This window comes from Phyllostomus discolor, chromosome 4, assembly GCF_004126475.2.
Source record: "Phyllostomus discolor isolate MPI-MPIP mPhyDis1 chromosome 4, mPhyDis1.pri.v3, whole genome shotgun sequence".
Lineage (NCBI taxonomy): Eukaryota > Metazoa > Chordata > Mammalia > Chiroptera > Phyllostomidae > Phyllostomus > Phyllostomus discolor.
Window position 1 is genome coordinate 67,815,820 of NC_040906.2, and position 22,654 is coordinate 67,838,473.

At 38.9% G+C, this 22,654-nt stretch overlaps 1 protein-coding gene across 5 annotated transcripts in view; it reads right to left on the bottom strand.

The window, feature by feature from the left end:
• FMNL2 (formin like 2) overlaps positions 1–22,654 on the bottom strand; it is a 303,140-nt gene that overhangs the window by 114,149 nt on the left and 166,337 nt on the right. For all 5 annotated transcript variants that reach the window (XM_036023474.1, XM_028510859.2, XM_028510862.2 and 2 more), the window contains exon 2: positions 15,224–15,307. In XM_036023474.1, coding sequence (XP_035879367.1) covers positions 15,224–15,307 — 84 coding nt within the window. The remainder of the gene's footprint in view (positions 1–15,223; positions 15,308–22,654) is intronic.

Below are 22,654 nucleotides of genomic sequence, written 5' to 3' on the forward strand. Positions count from 1 at the left end.
GCTCCAAAACCAAACAGAATTTCACCCAAGTTTATCTTATACCTTCATATTCTTAGGTCTAAGGAAAGAAATTATAGTGAGACATCTGAAAATAAGAGTCTCTGGGAAATGGATGGCTCACGGGGGACACACTGATGAGCCTCTCCCCCAGTTTGGGGAGAGGAGGGCCAGGGTCACTGACTCTATTTCACAAGCATATTAGCAGAGCTACATAAATTGCATCATCACCCATAGGGATAAATCAGACGTCACTGTCATTATGTCATTATTAATGCTTTATTATTTTGATCCTGTAATAATTCACTTTAGATAGTGAAAATTCATAGAGTTTTGCTTCTGTGCACATAGGCTCACTAAACATGAGTGATTTTTTCCTCCTAGAAGTTGAAAGTAGTTGGGCTTCCTTTTAAGTCTGAGTAAGCAAAGTGTAGTCTCTAAATGAGCTGTAATTACAACTGATGGCAGTATCATTGCCATCAGTGAGCAATGATTTGCAAGACATACTTGGTACTAAATGCTCTTCAGAGCTATGCTGACAGGAATAGTCTGCGTCCTCAGGGAGCTTACCTTCTGAAATGGACAATGCTGACATGAGTACACAAAGGGGCATTAATATTGTATGTAGACAGAATATAGTAGAGGCTAAGAACAGCGTGGGGAAGCAGAGAGGGAGGGGATGCCAAGCCAGAATCAGGGTTCCTAAGCAGAAGGGCCTAAGGGAAGCCATACATCTCAGCCAACACAGGACTTAGAATTTCTACAAACAGATCTAGATTCTCTCCAAGAAATTCAGAATACCAAAGTCCCAAGAGAATGCATATTCCATGCCCCCACCCCAAGAAAACTACGAAACATCAGAGAGGCTACCAGACTGTCCCACCTACAGAAAGTATGTGTATGGAAGAAGAGGACAATTTAGAGAAAATATTAGGATTCTACCTACTTACAATAACAGATAGCAAGGGAAGAAAGTTCAGACAAGATTGTAATTTTGTCTAACAACTACCAGAAGTAGCTAATGCCAGCTGTAACCCTACTTAGAAGGGTCCCTGTACTTACTATAGAAGGACACATTTTGCTAAACAAGTCCCTACCTCTGAACATCATAAATCTTTTTTTTAATCCTCACCCAAAGACATTTTCATTTGGGTTTTTAGAGAGAGAGAAGAAGGGAGAGAGAGAAAGATCAATGCAAGAGAAGCGTCGATTGGTTGCCTCCTTATGCACCCAGACCAGAGATCCTCACCAGGGGTCGCACAAACCCATGCCCAGACCAAAAATAATCCTGCAACCTAGGCACGTGCCCCAACCGGAAATCAAACCCACAGCCCTTTGGCTACTGAACGACACTCCAACCACTGAGCCATACTGGCCAGGGCCGAACATCTTAAATCTTGCTATCACATTTAAGTAAGTCTGTTTCTAGGCACCATCATGAAAAATACCAAGGTAAAAAAAATTTTATGTCATTTTATTCTATCATTCATCCAGAACACATTATGCAAGATGCTCTATAAAAAGCACAAAATGAAACAAATTCAATTCCAAAACATTAAATCTCATCTTTGAGACACAACAGACATTGCTGTAATACAAAGTAGAACATGATAAGAACCATATGTGATCCTCTGGAAGTTCAAAGAAAGGTAAGACTCTTTCCAACTGAGATGATCAAAGGAACTTCCCTGGAGAAAGTAGCTTTTGAATTGAGTTTTGAAGGACAGGCAGCATACAGATATCCTGGGATGGTGTGAGGGGCAGGAGACAGAGGAGTCTTCCAGAGGGGGAACACGGGAACAAAGTGTACGAGTATGTGGCATGTGCTAGGAACTCCAAGGGGTTAAGCTGGGTCCCAGCAATAAACTTTGTGAAAGGTAATGGCACAAAGGATCTAAATGATAACTTGGAAATCACAATGGCAGACATCAAATAATAGGCTAATGCATAGGACAGACAGTAGGGAGTCAATAAGGAGTTTTGAATAGTGAAAAGAACATATGGGTAATACTGTATACCTCTCCTTCTTTATTCCCAACTTTAAAAGTTGGCCATTTCTGCACTAGACTAGACTTGAAAAATCAGCATGTCAGATTCATTCCACAGCCATAGTTTCTTGGAGAGCCTTGAAGCATTCTTCAGCTCTGAATATGAAATCATTTTCCTAGTCCAAGAGGAGTGGACAACTTTCCAAGTGTTCCATTACAGGTCTCAGACCAAAAATAACTTTTGATGAGACTTTTCCAAATAATTTCCTTTATTTAGACTAGTAAAAGTTTCTTCTAGTTCAACAGGTCTTTCCTGATCGTAACATCCTGTAACTCATTCTCTAATAGGTAGTATTAATTGGACTTCTTTAATCCTATTCATAGTTCATCATTTTCCCAATTTCAAAAAAAAGTGTTTTAACTGAATTTGTTGACTTTGTAATGGAGATCATATTAATAAAGTTTGTTTATTATCTTAAGCTGTCCTAAGAAAAGGATGAACCCTGACTGTTTGACATGTAGCATTGTTCAGTAATAATAGTAGTTACTGCAGCTGAGGCTCTAAGAACTGGAAACAGTGATGGGAGGTCAGATTTACACTGAAAAACCCTTAAGATAATCATCAAACTCTTTGCTTTCTCCTTCCAAGAGCCAAAGCTTTCCATTCTTTTAGATTGGCATTTCTTAAAATACACACTACCGAAGACCCGTGTCTAAAGAATTTGAGGATGCAAACACTCTCCTGACCAAGTCATCAAATAGTCAAGAATCTGCATTTGCTTAACCTCCCAAGTAGGTCTTCTACACACCAAAGATTCTGAATGTACTTCCTACTTCCCATACCTGAATCCCTCTCTTTACTCAGTCTACAAAGAGAATATGCATATCTTTGGTAAGCAAATACTTAAAAATATTTCCAGTTATGTTTAAAGATACAGACTTACATCATAAAACCACAGTTACAAACTATGTTTTCAGGAAATTTTTGCAAAATCTCTGGGGAATACACTTCCTGTAAAAATGCAAGGGGCATAAACACACCTCATTGTTTCTTCATGTGAAAAATGAAAATATGAAACCTTTCTCCCCCATTTATTACAATTCCAGAAACATTACTTAAGGATGCTTTCCAAACAAGAATAACATACAGAAGATCTTTCAAGTCTCCTGAGCTAACCATGTATCATACAAATAAAACCTGGAGAGGGAAAAGAGAAGGAAACAAGTTCTAATCCTGATCAAGTCAAAAAAAAAAAAAAAAAGAGAGAGAGAGAATAAGCCTGAGATTTCTTGTAGAAATCATTAGATATTTCAAGATTTAGATAAAAACAAAATACTTTTCCATCACTTCAAAGTTTGAAAGAATAGCACACTCTTATTTTATGGATTGCTTTTCTGACCATAATTACATTAACTAGATTATCTGAAACTTCATTTGCCCCAAATCAAATGGTGTATAAATACATGGGTACCATTTTCAGAATTTCCATAGGTACATGCTAAACTGAATGAACTGTAATATTTGTGAAGGGCATAATTTGTGTCAAGGAACCTTCAAAGTAGACAATATGGGAAGACACAGAGAAAGAAGATGCCTTCTACTAAAGTCAGCAAGTGTCTAACACATGCAAAGAAAGCATCCCTATGAAGAGAACATAAGGTCTGAAAATAGGGGGAAGTTATCAGAGCTTAATCATGCCCTTACCACATCCTTGAGTTTACTTTAGGCATCTACTTAAATGTAAGAACCAAGCTCTGAATACTAACCTTCAGCATTTATGGCTGCTGTTTACAGTATAGAAACCATTAAAGATAGTGTTTAATGATAGAACCTGGTTTTGAAAATGCAGTGATATAGCATAAACCAGCTTTCTCCATAAGGGGATAAATGAAGTGGTAGGAAAAAACAGTTTTTTTTCTAGGAACAAACCACTGGAAACTTTTATTTTAAAAAGATATCACTTAGCATAGCACTGAAAATTATGAAATACTTAGGGATAAATTTAACAAAATATGTGCAAGACCTATACCCTGGGAAACTTTCAAAACACTCCTGCAAGATACTAAAGACCTAAATAAATAAAGATGCCATGTTCATAGATCAGAAGAGTCAACACTTAAGAAGTCAGCTCTCCTGAAATTGATCTAAAGAGTCAGAGCAACTTGAATCAAAATCCTGGAGGCTTTCTCTTGGAAATTGACAAGCTTATTCTAAAAATTATATAAAAATGCAAAAGAAATTAAAGTAGCAAAAATAATTTTGCAGAAGAACAAAGACTATTCACACAACCTGATTTCAAGGCAGTAATGAAAACAGTGCTGTACTGACCAAAAGAGAGAAATAAGGATCAGAGGAAGAGAACAGGCAATACAAAAAGAGGCCCGCACAATTTGTTTTTTCAAAGATACTAAGATAATTCATGGAAAAAGAACAGTCTATTCAACACATGCCTGAAACAGCTGGATATACATATGGGGTGAAAACAGTGACTCTCCAACCTTACTTCACCCCTGTGCCAAAATTAGCTCAACATAGACCAGATAATTTAAGAACCAAAACCATAAAATTTCTACAGGAGAAAAACCTCTGTGATCTGACATTGGGCAAAAATTTCTTAGGACACAAAATGCATGGAACACTTGAAAAATAAAACATGAACTAAATTAGACTTCATCAGAAAAATCTTTGTTCTTGGAAGAACAAAGAACTCTCTTCTAAGAAAAGGCAAGACACAAAACAGAGAAAATATTTGCAAAATATATGTCTGATAAGATGCGTATCCAGAGTATATTTTAAACAATTTGTGCAGTTCAATAATAAGACAAATAACCCAGCTTTTTAAAAAAGGCAAAAGATTTGAACAGATCCTTCAACAAAGAAGATTCACAAATGACAAACAAGCACATAAAAAAATATCCAACATTTTAGGGACATGCAAATTACTCCATCTTCATTGTCATTTCATGAGATTTACTTAATCCGCCATGTTTTTCATCCTTCTCCTTTTGAAAGGTCAGCATTTTGTTTTCTGAAGCACTGCAGTCCTGGCACCTAGCACATCACTCTTCACCACATGTACTCAGTAAGTCATGTCACTGATGAATGCATTAATGAAAACAGCCACAGTCTCATGTGATCAGGTCATCCACTAGCAATTAAAAAACAGAAAAAAAAATTCCAAACCATTACGGTACCTTTTAGAACACAGAAAACGTCAGAAATTTTTGGTAACAGCTCAACCGCTTGCCAAATGACTTCCAAAATCCTGCTTGACTTGTCTATTTTGCGAAAGCTGAACAAAAACAGCTTCCCACAGAAAAGACTCTAAGTTAAATGCCCAAGGTTAAAACAAAGTAGTGTTTGTATTACCTAGCAGAAATTCTTGCCTAAAACGTCTTACTATTTCACTTAAATCATTTTCTAAAAGATAGTGTCAAAGGTCTAGCCAATGAATTGCCTATTATGATTCTTCATGTCCTGTAACAGTGTTCCCAAGTTTACAAAAGATGCTCACACAATCAAGTTTATGTCAAACAACATAAGGCAATGTAAGGGGATGGGTCATCTCTGCCAGCTTAGGAAGTTAAGTCAGACTGAGCCTGGGCTTCTTGCTCTCACAGCACTTCTGACAGAGCATTTATAGCTAGCTGACAAAAAGGATCAGTACTAAAAGAAATAATTCTCCCCTTTCTTTAGGTCACCTTCTACCCTTTTTCTACTCCCCTCCCCTAACCCTATAGGATTGGCCAGCATCTTTTCTTCCTGCTATAAAAACTGGATGACATAGGTAACCTCTGGAAAAGGAAAAATGAACACCTGCTTCTGGATTCAGACTCCTTTTGCCATGACTCCAGAGATATCAAACATGAGAAAGCTCGACAAACAAGGTGGGCATCTGCTTCTCCAGGGATTCAGAATCAAGGAATCAGAGACCTGCAGTGAGTTAATGGAAGGGAAACTTGGCTTTCAGGAAGGAAACTAAAAGAAACTTGCCTTCTTTTTAACAGCAACTAACCTAATACCTTTACTCAGATTTGGAGACTTCAAGGAAAGGAAGACTGTCTCTTTAAAATCTCAAGCCAGAAGATAACCCAGACACAAAATTTTGTGTTAAGTTGGGCAAAAATATACGTCCCATGGCCACTTCATGCCTGCACACCGCTGGAACTCAGGACAAAGCGGTACTAGCTACCATTTAGGGTCTTTTCTCCCTTCATGAGTTTTGGGGAAACTCAGACCCATACCATCTCACTTCACTCTTTGCTTTCCCTTGCTTATGCACTAAATGCTTATTTAATGAATAAATGAATGAACACCTAAGTAAAAGCAAGGTGTAATAATGAATACAATGTAAAACAAATGAAACTATCAAAACTGGTAACCAGGGCAGAGACCAGCTCTTACTAAACATTTTCTTCTCTTTGTGCATATTCATCTAGCCTACATTTCCCATCCTCCATTGCAGTCTAGCCAGTGGAATAAGACTGCTGCTGATGCACACTACTTCAAAGCCTGGCCCAGAACACTCTCCACGTGTGCACCTGCATGTTCTTCCTTCCTTTGACTTAGAGACAACCCCCTGAGCAGACTGAAGCTATATGTTAAAAAGAGCCTCTCCTGGGTCCCTGATTAAGTCTTCAGAATTTAACCCTCAATGGTCAACAATACTAACCTGGCCTGTTATGCGAACAAAAAGCTTATAATGTAAATCATTATACATCTTGGTACCTGTAGTAGATTGAACAGTGGCCCCCAAATGCATAGGTGCGAGACCTAACCTCCAAACAACTGAAAGTGACTATATTTAGAAAAAGGGTCTTTTCAGATATAGTAAAATTAAAATCTTGAGATGAGATCATCCCAGAATACCCATGTGCCCTAAATACATAAGTGACCTTATAAAAGACAGAAGAAACAGAAATGGGAAGAAAAAGGGAAAAGCCTATGAAGACAGAGGTGAGACTGGGGTTATGCAGACACACGACAAGCAATGCCTAGAGCAGCTACCAGAAGCTAGAAGAAGCAAGGAAAGACTCTCCCCAGAGCCTCACGAGGAAACACGGCCCAACCAACCACTTGTTTCTGGACTCCTGGCCTCCAAAACTATCAGAATACTTTGCTGCTTTAAGCCACATATCTGTGATGTTGTAGCAGCCCTAGGAAACTAATACAGTATTTATTTGTTACTCTATTGTTACTCTACCTTATATTGGAAATTAGTAACAGAAAATGTATCTACATATATGAAGTGACTAGATCACAGAATTTAGTACATCTTCAATAGGATGCATTCTGGAGACACAAAAGTACAAAAAAAGTATTCTTCACTAAGTAATTTTAGTTATTAATGTTTTCATTCATAAAGGCATTGGTATCTTTGAAACTTTTTATATTATAGGAAAAAAATAATAATTACATTTATGTTAGGAATAAAACATTTCAATGTAAAAGAAAAATTATAATTATACAATTAACAATTAAGTAAGTTAATATTAAAAACTGATTTGGAAATAGCAATATAAAATCAGTTTTCAGACAGACATTTTCAAGGTCTAGATACTTAAACTGAGAAGCAAATGCTCCCCACAGCATGATGGTCTCTAGCACTCACATCCTCATTGCCAATGCCATCCCCCACTAAAAGGAATAGGTCTGAGGCAAGGAAAGTAAAAGTTAAGCCTAAGAAATAAGTTTTGCATTATAAAACAAGCTCTCAAGGATAACAGAGTCATGCCAAAGGGGCATGGGAGCCAGCATAACGGGGTTCCCTTATGTCAAAACATTGAAAATGTGTTGCTGGCTTAATGTAGGAGGAAAACGTGACTATAAAATCACCTTTGTGCAACTCCTCGTGAAACTGATTCAGCAAAGGATTCTTCATTGGTCTTAAACCCACAATGTACAAGGCTAATAGGTAACCAGGTGTATATATGGTGCCAAACTAACATCCCATAGCTTCTTTCAGCTCAAAGAGGAAAACATAATCATACAATGGTGGGGTCGGGGAAGTGACCAGATCCACGGACCAATATTTTCTAATGGTGACACATTAGACAGTATTCATCTCCTACGATATCCTAGACATAGTCAGCATCAACCTACTGCCTTTTCACATCTAAATTCTGCTTAACAGGAAATTCAGGAGCTCAGACACCTCTAGGAAACATTCAGGTAAATGCACAAGATAAAATGTCTAAAAGGCACCTTCTTTGCTGTATGAACATCATGAATAAAAGTCTATTCTAGATTCAAACAGACTCAATGAACATAACAGCCAGGTGCAACATGTGACTGGTTCTGGACTAGATTCTCATTTGAACAAATCACATGGAAAGAACATTACAAAAAATTGGAAAATGTAAATTGGGCAATAAACAATATTAAGGAATTATTTTATTTAATTGCAATGTATTTAGACACAAGAAAATTCTCATTTTTATAACATGCAAACTGAATTTTTAAAGAGATAAACTAAAAGACAAAACATCAAATAAAAAATCTGAAATCCAAAAGAAGAATTACATGGAAAATACCCAGTATCAAAAACAATAAAATAAAGCCATGGCTGGTGTGGCTCAGTGGACAAAGCACCAGTCTGCAAACCAAAGGGTCGCTGGTGCAATTCTCAGGGCACATGCCTGGGTTGTGGGCCAAGTCCCCATTTGAGGGCAAGTGAAAGGCAACCACACACTGATGTTTCTCTCCCTCTTTTTCTCCCTCCCTTTCTCTAAAAATAAATAAAAATATTTTTTTTAATATTTTGAAAATATTTTTAAAATAATATGATAAAATAAAAACACAAAAAGTTTGCAAGATAGAATTTCCAAAGAATTAAATAGATCTCAAAAGCCTCATAATGATTTAAAAAGCTAGAATTTCAACATACCACAGAATTAGAAAATACAGTAAAGATGTAAACAATTCAACATCAAACAATATTAAATATAGTAAAAATATCAGCTAGCCAGAGGACTAAATAAGGGGGAGGGGGAAAGGGCAATGGCTGTCTAGTAACCCAACAGCTGGTAAAGTAGGAATGAACTGACTGCGGCTAAATGTAGAATCAAAGCCTGGAACTTGAGGACAGGGGCTGAAGGCAGATTAAGTCTGGAGTCTGGGAGCCAGGAAAGAGAGAGAGGAGGGCTTCACTATTGCTGCATTACTATCTTTTCCTCAATTTCTTCCCCATTGTCTATGTTATCCATCTGCTTGCTCCAATAATTAACATGGCAGCCCCAGCACTGAAGCAAGCCATGGCCTCTGGCCACCACCCCTGCCATGCTGCTGTGTATTTATTACCCTTGGTGCTCCGAAGACAGGCCCTCAGTACTGAGAATCTGATGGTCCACCAGAAACAATGTATCAGTATTCAGTAATATTTGCTTACCTGGCAGAGAGTTCCAACCAGCTCACAAAAACATGAACATTTAAAAAAAATAGCAATATGTTAGTTAGCTCTTTAATTTTTTAGGAAATTTTATTCCAGTGGCACATTGGCTTCACTATTGAGACAAGTTGGCCAATAAGTAACACCCTCGTCTTTTGAAAGAAATAGTATCAGGAAATATAAGTAAAGGGTTTAAGAAATAATTACATCCTTAATAACTAAACACATTCGAAAGGTATGGGTCAGTTGTGTTGAACAAGACAACAGAGCAGCTCTCACTGTGACGAAGCACCTTGGTGTGGTGCAATAGCTTAGTGCTGCCAGCCTGGCTGGGCACTGGCAGAGTGGTGGCAGGGGCCTTCCCCTTTCCTGATCAGGACATATGCCAAGCCTTGAGAGTTGAAAGTGAATCTCCCTGAAGTGCTTAATACAGGAAGCTGAGTCAAGCTCCATGTGATTTTCTGCCACCTCCTCACTCTCACCTTTTTCTTGTTTTGGTTTTGATCTCCTTCTCCCATATAATTCCATGTAAGTCAAGGAAAGGGGAGACCCTAGCTCTCAAAAAGGCTACAATGCAAAACAATGGCCAGCCATTAGGAGGCAAGATAGAGTCCATCCTAAACCACCCCCCAAAACCAATCTCATCATCAGTACCTGCAAAGCCACAGAGAAGCTTTCTAATCCAGCTCAGGTGTGGCACCACTAATATTTCACGACTGCACCTTGCATTCATGCAGTCTAAACCCACAGGCATCAGCCATCGAAAATGTCCCGTATTTGTGCAACTCTACTTCCACTTCATCACTCAGTGGACGTGCAGTTATGAACCAATCACCCATAAGTTCAATAGCTGTCCCCCTAAACCAATACACCTGAGAAATCACAGGATGAAGTCTTAGTGACAGCCTCTCACCTACCAGTTTGTTTCAGTGAGTCATTTCCAGGTTCCTGTGTAACAGGAAGTAACTGAAAGGGCTGGCAGCTCGAGTTTGGAAACAGGTGTTCTCATCTCACTAATTAGCCAGGAGGGCCGTGTACTGCTGACCTACTCATGCTCTTGAACCTCAGCTTCATCACCAACAAATTAAGGGAATGAGTGAACAGGTAGGGAAGGCAAAAGGACTTACACTTTTCTTCATAGGCTCCTAATAACAGTTTTTCTTTTTGACAAGCCTACGTTAACTTTTGAAGTAGAAAAATAAAGAATGGCTTGAAATAAATGGTTTCGACTATACCTGATATAATGATATGAAAATTCATTTAGGATCTCTAAAACTCCCTAAATGCAGCTTGGACCCTAAACTGATGGGAAACAGTCAAGACCCCAAAGCCAAACCATGCAGCACCGGGCCTGTGCTTGAGGCCAAAGGAAGAGCAAGGGGCATCCTCTGCCTACACAGGTCCTAAGAGCACAGAAGGAGCGCCATTACTGCTATGCAGCTGAGGGGGTTTATTTGTGATTGCCAAAGAAACGTAGCATTTCCAGCCTTTTTAACCCCACACTACCATCTCCTGCTATTATTAAACGTGCCTCGGTGTCCCCAGAGTTCTTGAATTAATGTCCTCATGGGAACTCATTCACTTACTACAGCACAGAAATAAATTCTCGGGGATGCGCCTTACACCACCCAAAATCCAACAGGAGAGCCTCTCTTTCTGAGGTGTCTGTGGCCCCATTCAGACCAGAGTGAAACAGCTCTCCCATGTTACTTTAACTTAGGAGGCCCACGAGCAACTCAGGTCATCTTTGTATTTATGTACCAATCCGGGAAAGGACAAAGGAACATTGCTGAAATACTCGTACTATAGAAAGCAATTTGGGATTTAATGCCTTTAAAATAACTTGCTCCCTAGAATTAGACAAATAACTCTGTTTTCAGTTCACCGTGGGTGGGTGAAGACAGAGCTTCATTGCACCAATACCAATATAGACTCCTTCACACCTACATCAGGCACCTTTCCATCTGATCACAAGCAAAGTGCACCAACAGGCAGAGGAGGGTAAAGGGCTAAAGAAAGAAGAAACCACTGCTTCCAGGCTTCCACCTACCTTCTTCTCCCTTCAGTTTTCTCTTTCTTCTCCACTGTCTCCCAGACACATCATTTAGCTATTCTCTCTTTTAGTTAACACACTTTCAATTAAGCACCTATTTTGTTTCAGTCATTAAGCAAGGTGTTGAAGGTACATACACCAGTAACTCACTCCTGGTGGGGGAGACATTGATACACTTACAAAACAAAGAGTGAGACTAATGCAACCATATGCAAGTATGAAAAAGTTGATGAATGGTATTAAATTCAGTTGACGTTCCTAAACTGAATCAGGACAGAGCATTTTATATTAACCCTCCACATTTGCCTCCAATTCTTAAATATTTTAAGGGTTTTACTATTAACTACACTTTGTAGAGGAGGAAAAGACAGATCATTAAGTAGCAAATGTCTTTACTTTTAAATCTTATAACTTTGCAAACATATACAAAAGTTGCAAGTGTACTGTTATACACACCAACATATCCCACCACCATCCCTTTTTCTTGTTTTCTTTTGATAAAATATTTTAGAGCAAACCCATCATATCATTTCACCCTTACATTAGTATATATATCTTAAAAAATAAGAACAGACTGTTATATAATCACAATGCCAAACCAACAAAGTCAACAATAATTGCTTAGAATTATCTAATAATGTCTTTGGACTCACAAATCAAATATCCCCAATTTTCTCAAAAAGTCTTTTCATAGTTTGTTCAGATTAGGATCTAAAGAAGATCCACACAAACACTTATTTAAGTTCCCCTCCTACCTCTTTTTCCCCATCTCTGGTTGTTGCAGAGGCAAATATCTTGTTTACTGAGATGTAATTCCCATTATCAGTCACTCATTCCACCACCACCCCCCAACCCCAGTCTATGGCAACCATTAATCTACTATCTGTCTCTGCGAATTTTTCTATTCTGGACATTTCATATAAATGGAGTCATAAAAGCAAATGTATTTTGAGCATCCCTCAGGTTATGTAACAGAGAAATGTAGGTTAAGTACTAAATATATGGGTCTCATGTATATCATATGTGTACCATATATGTATATGTCATACATGTCACATATATGAATGGTGTGGTCTTTGTAGGATAAACCTTCAGTCAGATAAACACCAATACATAATATTTGCCATATAAGTAATATGTAAGGCATGCTTTAAGCTAATGGATTTTATCTTTTCCCTCAGAAACATACCTAGTGGAAATTATATTCATGTGGGTGACAGACACACCAGTGAGTTACCTGTGTGTGAGTGTGAGTTCAGTCTTCTGCTGGCCACAATCCTCACAATGACAAATGACAGCTTGCCACAGTGGTGATACGGGTACATGAGGCTCAGTGCCTGCGCTAGACTCCCTGGCTTCTCTCCAGCTCAGGAGAGAATGTCAGCACACAAATCAGAGAACTAGAGATAACCTGTATTTTTTTTATTTTTGTATATCATTCACACACTTGAGTACTTGGTGAAGAAGGGTGCAGAAAGTATAATTAAGGGAGTAGACCCCGGAATGTGCATATTCTCTAGAATCTGACTGCCTGTGCTTCATTATCGCTAAATGACCTTCAGCAATAATTTGACTTCTAGTCTCAGTTTTCTCCACATGACAAATGGAAATACTATTAAATATCTTACTGGTATGCTTTGAAGATTAAACACAGCACTCTTAGAAAGAAAATCTGCTTACTAAATGCTGGCTACTGGCAATAATAATAATTATTATTATTTCACTATAACTAACGAATCACCCACAACACCTCGGAACTGATGGAGCCACTTCAGCTTAGAGCTCTCAGCCTGAGTTAAAGTGACTGCTAGAAAAGAAAAGATGAAGTAGCTAAATTCTCCATGTCCTGGCCTATTAACATTTAAGGCAATAATAACCAGAACTTTGAAGAGCTAAAAATCAGACAAATAATAGATCAACTAATTTGCTCCTCTCAGAGCCTCAGGCTGCCCCAATGGAGCTACTTTTGGTCTGAGAGAAGAGTTCAGCTGTTACAAATCTTCCATCGTCAGCAGTCTTCCCCTTCTGGCATATTGGAGATACAAAAAAGTAATAACTCATTAAAGCCAGAAAGGAGCAGGGCAGCCTGAGTTGGCAATGAATATTCTGCCCCTGTGAGGAAGGAAGGAGAGTTCAGCCCTTCCTCACAGCACTAACTTATGGTCTCCGCAGGCTGCCTCCCTGTCCCCTACCATAACCTGTGGTAATGCAGGAATTTGTCACATCTTTGGACTTCCCTAACTAGTGTGATTACCTTTCCTTCATATTAATTAACCCTACTATATTTGTTCACTGTCATAAAATCCTTTTTCCTCACACTAATAGGTTTAGACAATACTCTTTAAAAATTAAGTCTCAAGAAAGGAGAATGTAAGTGTCAGTAAAATTGTGTTCTTTTCAAACATGGTCACATGAGCAGTATGCTTCCCCTTCCATTTCTATCCATTTTGGGTGCTCTAATACAGTATGGAAAAGCGAGGGGGATTTTTACCATCATTTCCTTACTGTTTTAGTTTAGGGGTTTAGGTCAAACAACACACAATGTGTGCTTCAGAAACACTACATGAAGTGTGGACAGCTACTTCTCAGAAAGCATGGCAAACCTCTTAGGAAAACCCTCTTCTCCCCTGACACATTTTATCCCCACAACACAGCCCCAAGGGAGCTCCATCAGGAGGAATTACAACACTCCCTCAAATTTTTAGGGTGGCATGAAGTAAGTACACAAACACCCTGAAACTCAAAATGAAAGAGCTAATAATATATATCTTATATACAGCCGACTCTTTACCTTCAGAGAGTGACTCTTCTAAGTTTTAAAACAACTAGCCTGTGCCTAGCCCTGGAATAAAATTCCCCCCAAATCACTAGCAATGACAATGGAATACTACATAACATTTCAAAGAATAAGGTAGAGACGTATAAACCGACAAATGCATCAAGATGCAAAAGTGTGTGTGTGTTTATATACTTGTTTGTTTGTGTTTTAAAGATTTTACTTATTAGAGAGAGGGGAAGGTAGGAAGAAAGAGAGAGAGAGAAATATCAATATGAGAGAGAAACATCAATTGGTTGTCTCTCGCACGTGCCCCATCTGGGACCTGGCCCACAACCCAGGCATGTGCCCTGACCAGGATTCAAATGTGAGACCCTTTTGTCTTGTGGGACAATGCCCAACCAACTGAGCCACAACAGCCAGGGCTACTTGTTTGCTTTTAAATAACAAAAACCAAAGGGAAACATCAAAGTCTTACCATTGGAACTCTAAGGTGTACAATTATAAGAGTAGAAAGTAAATGAAGAATTCTGCTTTTTATTTTATATTCCTTTGAAGAGTCTGAATTTGTTACGAGATGATAAAATAAAAAGAATTACTAAAAACTGAAGTAATTTTTTACCAGCCTAAACAATGTTTCTTTATAAACAATTCACCATTTTATGTGACTGCACATCAATACACATGAATGGGAGAGCCAACTAAACTAGAGGACATGCATTGCTCAAACAGCATTAACTGCTATGTAAGGTAAACAGGAAAACAGACCATGTGAATTTGGTTTGCCCACTTGACTGGATCTCCGAGAAAGCTAATACAAAAAGTTTGAAAATAAAGGAGAGAATCAAAACCATGCAAGAATAAAAGAAGTCATTTCTTAAGTTTTGCTTTGAGCCTAAGAAACAGAAAGGCAGAATCACATAACAGAAATCCACACATCTCTTGACAAAAAAGTCTAATATATTTAGGGAGGAAATCTCTTCTTTTGCTATTTTTTGATAAAAGCATCATTGTTTCTTACCTGATCACAAATCAGTTCCCACTTTTTCTCATTGTCGTACTGCCTCAGTAACCTGGCTTTGTCAGGGGGTAGGTTCATAGCATTCTGGAAAACAAAAAAGAAAGGAAGAGTTACGTCACATTCTACAACCAACTGCACATGGCTAACTCTTGGCAGACCGAAGACTATACTATGGTTCTTTTATGAATTCTTTTCAGTTTCTAGCATCTCATTAAAGAGAAACACACTGAATAAGTCATTTTAAATGTCAAATCAGCTCAACAGGAGGGCAGGGACTCTGAAGTCCTGCTAGGACATCGAGGTAGTCTGCTTTGAACTACAGACTTGCATTGAATAGTGGGCCCTCATTCTTCTCCACAGAAGGTCAGAAATTGTTGAGAAGGTATTGCCCCAACTTCTTTTTAAAACACTGCAGCCCACCAGACACAGAAAACACCAAAAGAAAACTCAATGGGCCAAAACCACTGATAGATAATGTCAACTTTTACTCACTCTGAGAGACACATATGAGTAAAAGAACAAGTTGTTGTTTTAATGAAAACACCACAACTGTTTTTTTTGCCATCTCTGTAAGATGACAGGACGTGCTAACATTATGCTGGATATATGTTAGCATTAACAACCACTATTCTTAGTTTAGCCATATTAGTTTTTGAAGTTGAACTTGCAGTGAGAAACTGATCATGAGCTGAAAGAAATGTCTAGACATCAGTTCTCATTAGCCCTTCCTCTGTCCATACAGCACACCTTCTGCAGTGTTGGCCATGGATTTTCTCCAGTACATTCACATATTATTAGTCTAATGTCCCAAATAACCAATCATATATATTTTCAAGATACTTGGCTCAGGTTTCAGGTGAAATCTTTAGCTACAGAACATGGCGGGGTGAGAGAGTCCCAGAAAGAAGTCATGTCTGTTCCCTTGGCCTCCCTAAATTTCCCACACTCCAAACAACTGCGCTAAGTAGTCGGTGTCTCGCATCCATTCATCATCCTGTCTATCCCCTTGTCTCAACACCCCAGATCAGCGATTTTCGACCTTTTTCATCTCATGGCACACAGAAACTAATTACGAAAATTCTGTCACATACCAAAAAACACTTTTTGCCAATTTAACAAAAAATATAGGTATGATTTTGATTCATGCACACCAGATGGGTATTGTTGTTTTGGTTGCTGTCACTTTTTTATTTGACAAGCAGGGGTGTCCAACCTTTTGCTGTCTCCGGGCCACACTGGAAGAAGAGTTGTCTTGGGCCACACATTAATTAAATACATTGTGACATGTAATCACAAAATATCTCATAATGTTTTAAGTAAATGTAAAATTTTGTGTCGGGCCGCACTCACAGCCCTCTTGGGCTGCATGAGGCCTGTAGGCCGCAGGTTGGACACCCCTGAAAGGGGAAAAGAGGTCAGTGCCCTTACTAAATAGTTAGGTGTTACAGGTTTTAAAAATTCTTGTGGCATATCAGTTGAAAAATCACTGCTGTAGATAATACCTATCCCATAATAAACAATATAGCTCCTTGTCTGGATCAATATTCGAGTAGACAAACAGGCTTAGAGCTTTTAATGCTCAAGCCCCTAACTCTCTCCAGAGAGAGCAAACAATTCCCCTTGCCACGGTACTGTCACATGTCATCCAGTGAGACAAATTTATTAGAGGAAAGGGTCAGTGAGTTATTCTGCCTTAATAGAGGCAGAGAATTAACCTTTAATGATTTTGACAGATGTAACACAAGCATTTTCCCTTAAACACAATCTAGCATCCAGATTGAAATGCCTGAGTAGGCGGTAGATATACACCACTTACTAATTTGAATCTAACCCATTAAACTGTCTTCAGAATATTAAAATTTTAAATTACCCCCCAAGCTGACAACATAATTAGAAGAGCTTTGGCCTCCAGAGTTTTCAATGGTACTGCCAAGGCTTCCCCATAGAAATACTAAAGCGGGAAAAATATTTTCTTGTGGCCCTTCTCCACAGCATATCTACTTGAACCAGAATGAAAAATATCTACTTGTGTTTGTTATTTTAATCTTACAATGTTTAAAAAAAACACTCCTGGAATAAAGTAAAGGAGAATTCAGTGAGTTTCTTTCTGAGAGATCCAATGTTATTGGCTATTAAATAACCAGTCCATCATTGTTTATTTGCACCCTAGAGATGAATTACTTCCTCTTAACTGATTTTGACCTCATGTGAGTGCTCCTGGGTATCATTATGCATCAAATAAGAACAATAATTTTACGAGGTAAGTTAAATGACTTTTTCTCAGAGTCCTTATTAGTCTCTTGCTATATAAAGGGGTCAAGAAAAAGAATGCCTGAACTACAAGGTGCCAAACACTGTATGAGGTACTTTGCATACATGGTCTCATGGAATCTTCATAACAAGAATAAATATAATTTTCCACATTTTATACATGGGGAAACAGACCTGGGAAAACTTAGTTAACTTGCTCAAGATTAAGACAGTTTTACAGGAGCAAAAATAGGATCTCTTTCTGCTGTGGAAGGGTTTTCAGGAAAATGTGTAAAGGACACATGGACAAAACCAAAAGGGGGTAGGATTAAAGGGGGTAAGGAAAATGGCTGGGGTGGGGAGTGGTGGGGGGAAATGGAGCCAACTGTACTTGAACAACAATTTTAAAACGTGGAAAAAATTAACAAACAAAATAGAAATAGACTCATAGACAGAGAACAGACTGACAACTGTTGGAAGGGCAGGGGTTAGGGGACTGGATGAAAAAAGTAAAGGGATTAAGAAAAAATAAAAATAAAAAATAAAGCAAAAAACCTCACATATACAAAAAAGAAAATAGGATCTCAACTTAGTCTCTTAGATTCCCAACAACAAAGAGTGAAAAAGCCACCAAGCTTTTTTCTTTCTTTTTTTTTTTTTGGTCGGGGGGCGGGGGGTGAAGGCAAAATAGCAAATAACTAACTTTCTGTTAGTACTCTACCCGACACTCACACAGAAGCAGTGTGCAAACTCTGCTATAGGAATTAGACACATCCTGTGGTTATTGGAGAAAGCCAAGATTCTCCTTTGTAGATCTACCTTTACTTTAATGAAAGTCTTTCATTCAACAAATATTTATGACACACTGTCCTCGTACAAGCACTGTGCTACCCGGCACAGTGCAGAACCACACAGATCTGGTCTCCGTGGAGCATCATATTATAGCAGGGAGATAGAGGTGAAACAAACTAATCTTAAACTCTGATAAATTTTGACAAAAAATATCAGAGGGCAACTTTAGATTGGATGACGTGGAAGACCTCTCAGGAAAGAGTAACAAGATGTGTCCTAAAAATGAGAAGTGAGCCAGGTGAAGCGTGGACAACAGCACTCTGGACAAAGGAAACAGAGAAAAGATGCTAAGACAGAAGAAGCATGGGACTTCCGACCAAGATGGAGGCATAGGTGGACGCACCGTACCTCCACACACAACCAAGATTAGAACAACAACAATTTAGAGGCAGAATAACACCCAGAACTGACAGAGAATTTATCTGAATGGAAGCCAGACAGCCAAGAGTTGAAATAGACCAGTTTATCCAGACCGGTAGGAGGGGTGGAGAGGAGCAGCCCTCAGGTGACAGCGAGGAGAGCAGAGAAAGTTGGGCACATAAGGCAGCTGGGGACAAGTAAGGCATCTGGGGCATGCAAGATCGCAGCAGGTGGACACTGAGTACGCAAGCGGCAGCTGGCAGACCCAGTGAGGCAGTGATTGTGGGGCGGGGCAGAGCGCACAACCCAGAATCCCAGAGAAGGGACGGAGGTCCCACAGAGGAGAACGGAGCTACCACCATTTTTCCCTCCTGACCCCACCCCCACATACAACGTCACAATCTAGTGACTGGGGTGCCCAGCCCTGGTAAATACCTAAGGCTCCGCCCCTCACTGCAATAGGAGCAACCAGACCAAAAAAAAAAAAAAAGAGAGAGAGAGAGAGAGACAGACAAGTCTCAAACAGAAGAACAGATCAATTCCCCAGGACTCATCATTTTAAGCAACCGAGAGATAGCCAATCTATTAGATACACAGTTCAAAACACTGGTGATCAGGAAGCTCAAAGAATTGGTTGATTTTGGGTACAAATTAGATGAAAAAACGCAGGTCACCATAAAAGAAATGAAGGAAAATGCACAGAGAACCAATAGTGATGGGAAGGAAACTGGGACTCAAAACAATAGAGTGGACCAGAAGGAAGAAAGAAACAACCAAGCAGGAAAGAATGGAGAAATAAGAATTCAAAAAAAATGAGGAGAAGCTTAGGAACCTCCAGGACACCTTTAAACGTTCCAACATCCAAATTATAGGGGTACCAGAAGGGGAAGAGGTAGAGCAACAGATTGAAAACGTATTTGAACAAAGAATAAAGGAGAACTTCCCCATTCTGGCAAAGGAAATAGACTTCCAGGAAATCCGGGAAGCTCAGAGAGCCCCAAAGAAGTTGGATCCAAGAAGAAACACACCAAGGCACATCATAATTACATTAGCCAAGGTAAAAATGAAGGAGAGAATTCTAGAAGCAGCTAGAGAGAAGGGGACAGTAACCTACAAAGGAGTTCCCATCAGACTGTCAGCTGATTTCTCCAAAGAGACCTTACAGGCAAGAAGAAGCTGGAAAGAAGTATTCCAAGTCGTGAAAGACAAGGACCTATATCCCAGATTACTCTATCCAGCAAAGCTTTCATTTAGAATGGAAGGGCAGATAAAGTGCTTCTCAGATAAGGTCAAGTTAAAGGAGTTCATCATCACCAAGCCCTTATTTTATGAAATGTTAAAGGGACTTACCTAAGAAAAGATTAAAAAAAAAAACATGTATAGTAAAAGGACAGCAAACTCACAATTATTAACAACTACACCTAAAGCAAAACCAAAAGAAACTAAGCCAACAACTAGAACAGGAACAGAACCACAGAAATGGAGATCACATGGAGGGTTAGCAACAGGGGAGTGGGAGGAGGAGAGAGGGGGAAAAGGTACAGAGAATAAGTAGCATAAATTGTAGGTTGAAAATAGATAGGGAGAGGGTAAGAATAGTATGGGAAATGTAGAAGCTGAAGAACTTATAAGTATGACACATGGACACGACTAAAGGTGGGGGATGTGGGTGGGAGAGGGTGTACAGGGTGGAGGGGAGTGAAGGGGGAAATGGGACAGCTGTAATAGCATAATCAATAAAATATATTTGAAAAAAAGAAGCTAAAACAGAAACAGCATGGCACTTCAAAGAGCTGAAAGAGAGCAAGCATAGCTGGAGAGAAAGTGACAGCGAAGTAATGGGGAAAATAGGAAGCTGGAAAGGTGCAGGTCAAAAGTATGCCATGCCCAGCCATATAGGCCACAATAAATCCTTTTTATTTCATCTAAAGTGCAATGGAAAAATATATACATAAATTAAAAAAAAAACACTGAATTAAAACATTTAAAGAAGTGCAATGGGAAGCCGCGGAAGGTTTGTAAGCATGAGATGGCACAACCAAGTAATGTTTCACAAAATTACCGTGGATGCCATGTGAAGACCTGATTGGAAACAGCAGAAGTAGAAGGAGGGAGACCAGGGTAGTACTTCAAATGAATAATGATGGCTTAGACAAGGCTGATGGCACATCAAATGAAGTAGGGGAGATGGATGTCAGAATATTAAATGAAACTGACTGGTTAGACTCCAGAGCTAAGGAAGGATGTCAAGAATTAACACCTTGCTTCTACCTTGAGTCACCAGATAAATGGTGATCCATTTAGTGAGAGTGACATTACAGCAAAAGACGGCATGGATCTGGAGCAGGTGGTGAAGAATAACATTTACAAATAGCCCAGTTTAAGTCTGAGATAGCTGTGAGACAGCCAAGAGAACAGTCAAGCACAGACACACAATTCCAGAGGTTGAAAGAAAGGGGTATATCCTTCTGAATGAGAAGTCTTAAGAAGTCTATTGGCATGATGACTAGTTATTGTTGGGAGAAATAAAAAGATTGTTCAACATCAGTACACCAAAACTAACACTGCACATGGTAATCATTCATCTAAAATAACCCCTCCACCATCAACCCTCTGAACTGTTCAGGCATACATTGCACAGCTTAATAATTCTACAGGGACCTCAGGGAAGCAGCTCTATTTAAAACTCAGACACTCCACAGAGGACTGGCTAAAGTTCAGGGATGTTGTGATTAGAGGGTAATAACTGCCCTTAAACTTTTTTAGAGTGAACTCATTCCTTTAGTGCTGCATAGGACAGGTCTCTGGAGTCCACACTAAATGTTTGTGCAGGTAATTCATCAGAGTCCAAGCTATTTTCTCAGGAAAACATTGACTGTACCTCTAGTCCCTTTGAAGTATAAAAATAAATCGCTTACCTCAGCCATGTAGTTTAATCAGTCAGAGCATCATCCTAATACACCACGCTTATGGGTTCAATCCCCAGTCAGAGCACATACAAGAATCAATCAGTGAATGCATAAATAAGTGGAACAACATATCAAAGTTTCTATCTCTAACCCCCTTCCTCTTTCTCTCTAAAAAAATCAATTAAAAATTAATATTTAATAAATAAATAAATAGCTCTTCTATTTGGCTGAAAATGTAAATCAGCTTCCAAGTTTTCTAACAGTGACAACTCTACCTCACCCGTACTTTGTGATATCTGTAACACAGGGTTCCCTTTTCCTTCCTTTCATCCATCAATCCGTCCAACACATACTAGGATTTGAACGTGTAGCAGAATATCTGAAGGCACAGGAGGGAATTTAACCATGAAGTAGCTGCATTCAAGTACATGCCAAAAGTCCATTGAAGACATGCTATTTGAGTTGAGAAGTTTGTGGATGTTAATCATCTATGTCTAGATTGTACAAATTCCTACCTAAAATAAGCTTGACCACCTAAGGCATTCTCTCTGTAAAGAATATCCCTCACTTCCTTTCAACCCGGCAAACTTTTAAGAATCAACTCAAATGTCATTGATCATTGGAATTCCCCAACTACTGCAATAGCACTGTATACATCTCCATTATAGAAACTTGCACACTGTACTCTAATAATCTGCTTGCCTATCCAAATTCCCCACTCACTCAACTAAGTACTTCAAGGACAACTTCTTTGTTAATCCCCAGTGTCTGGCAGAGCATGTGGCAAACAGTAGGTACTACGCAAGTCACTTGAAAAGCAAGCTTTGTCATACTCTGCAGCCTAAAAATAACTTCATTGATTCAGCATTTATGTTTCAGGTATTAACAAAACCTATACACTCAAAGAGTATTTGTTTCTTGGAAAATTTTAGTCAGTGGTAATGTTTATTACTCACTAGTAATTATCTCCCTCCCAAACACGAATTCACAAAAGAAAATCTTCAAATTTAATTCTAGCAACATCTCTCTCAACAAAAATGATGTTATGGTCTTCTTTCAC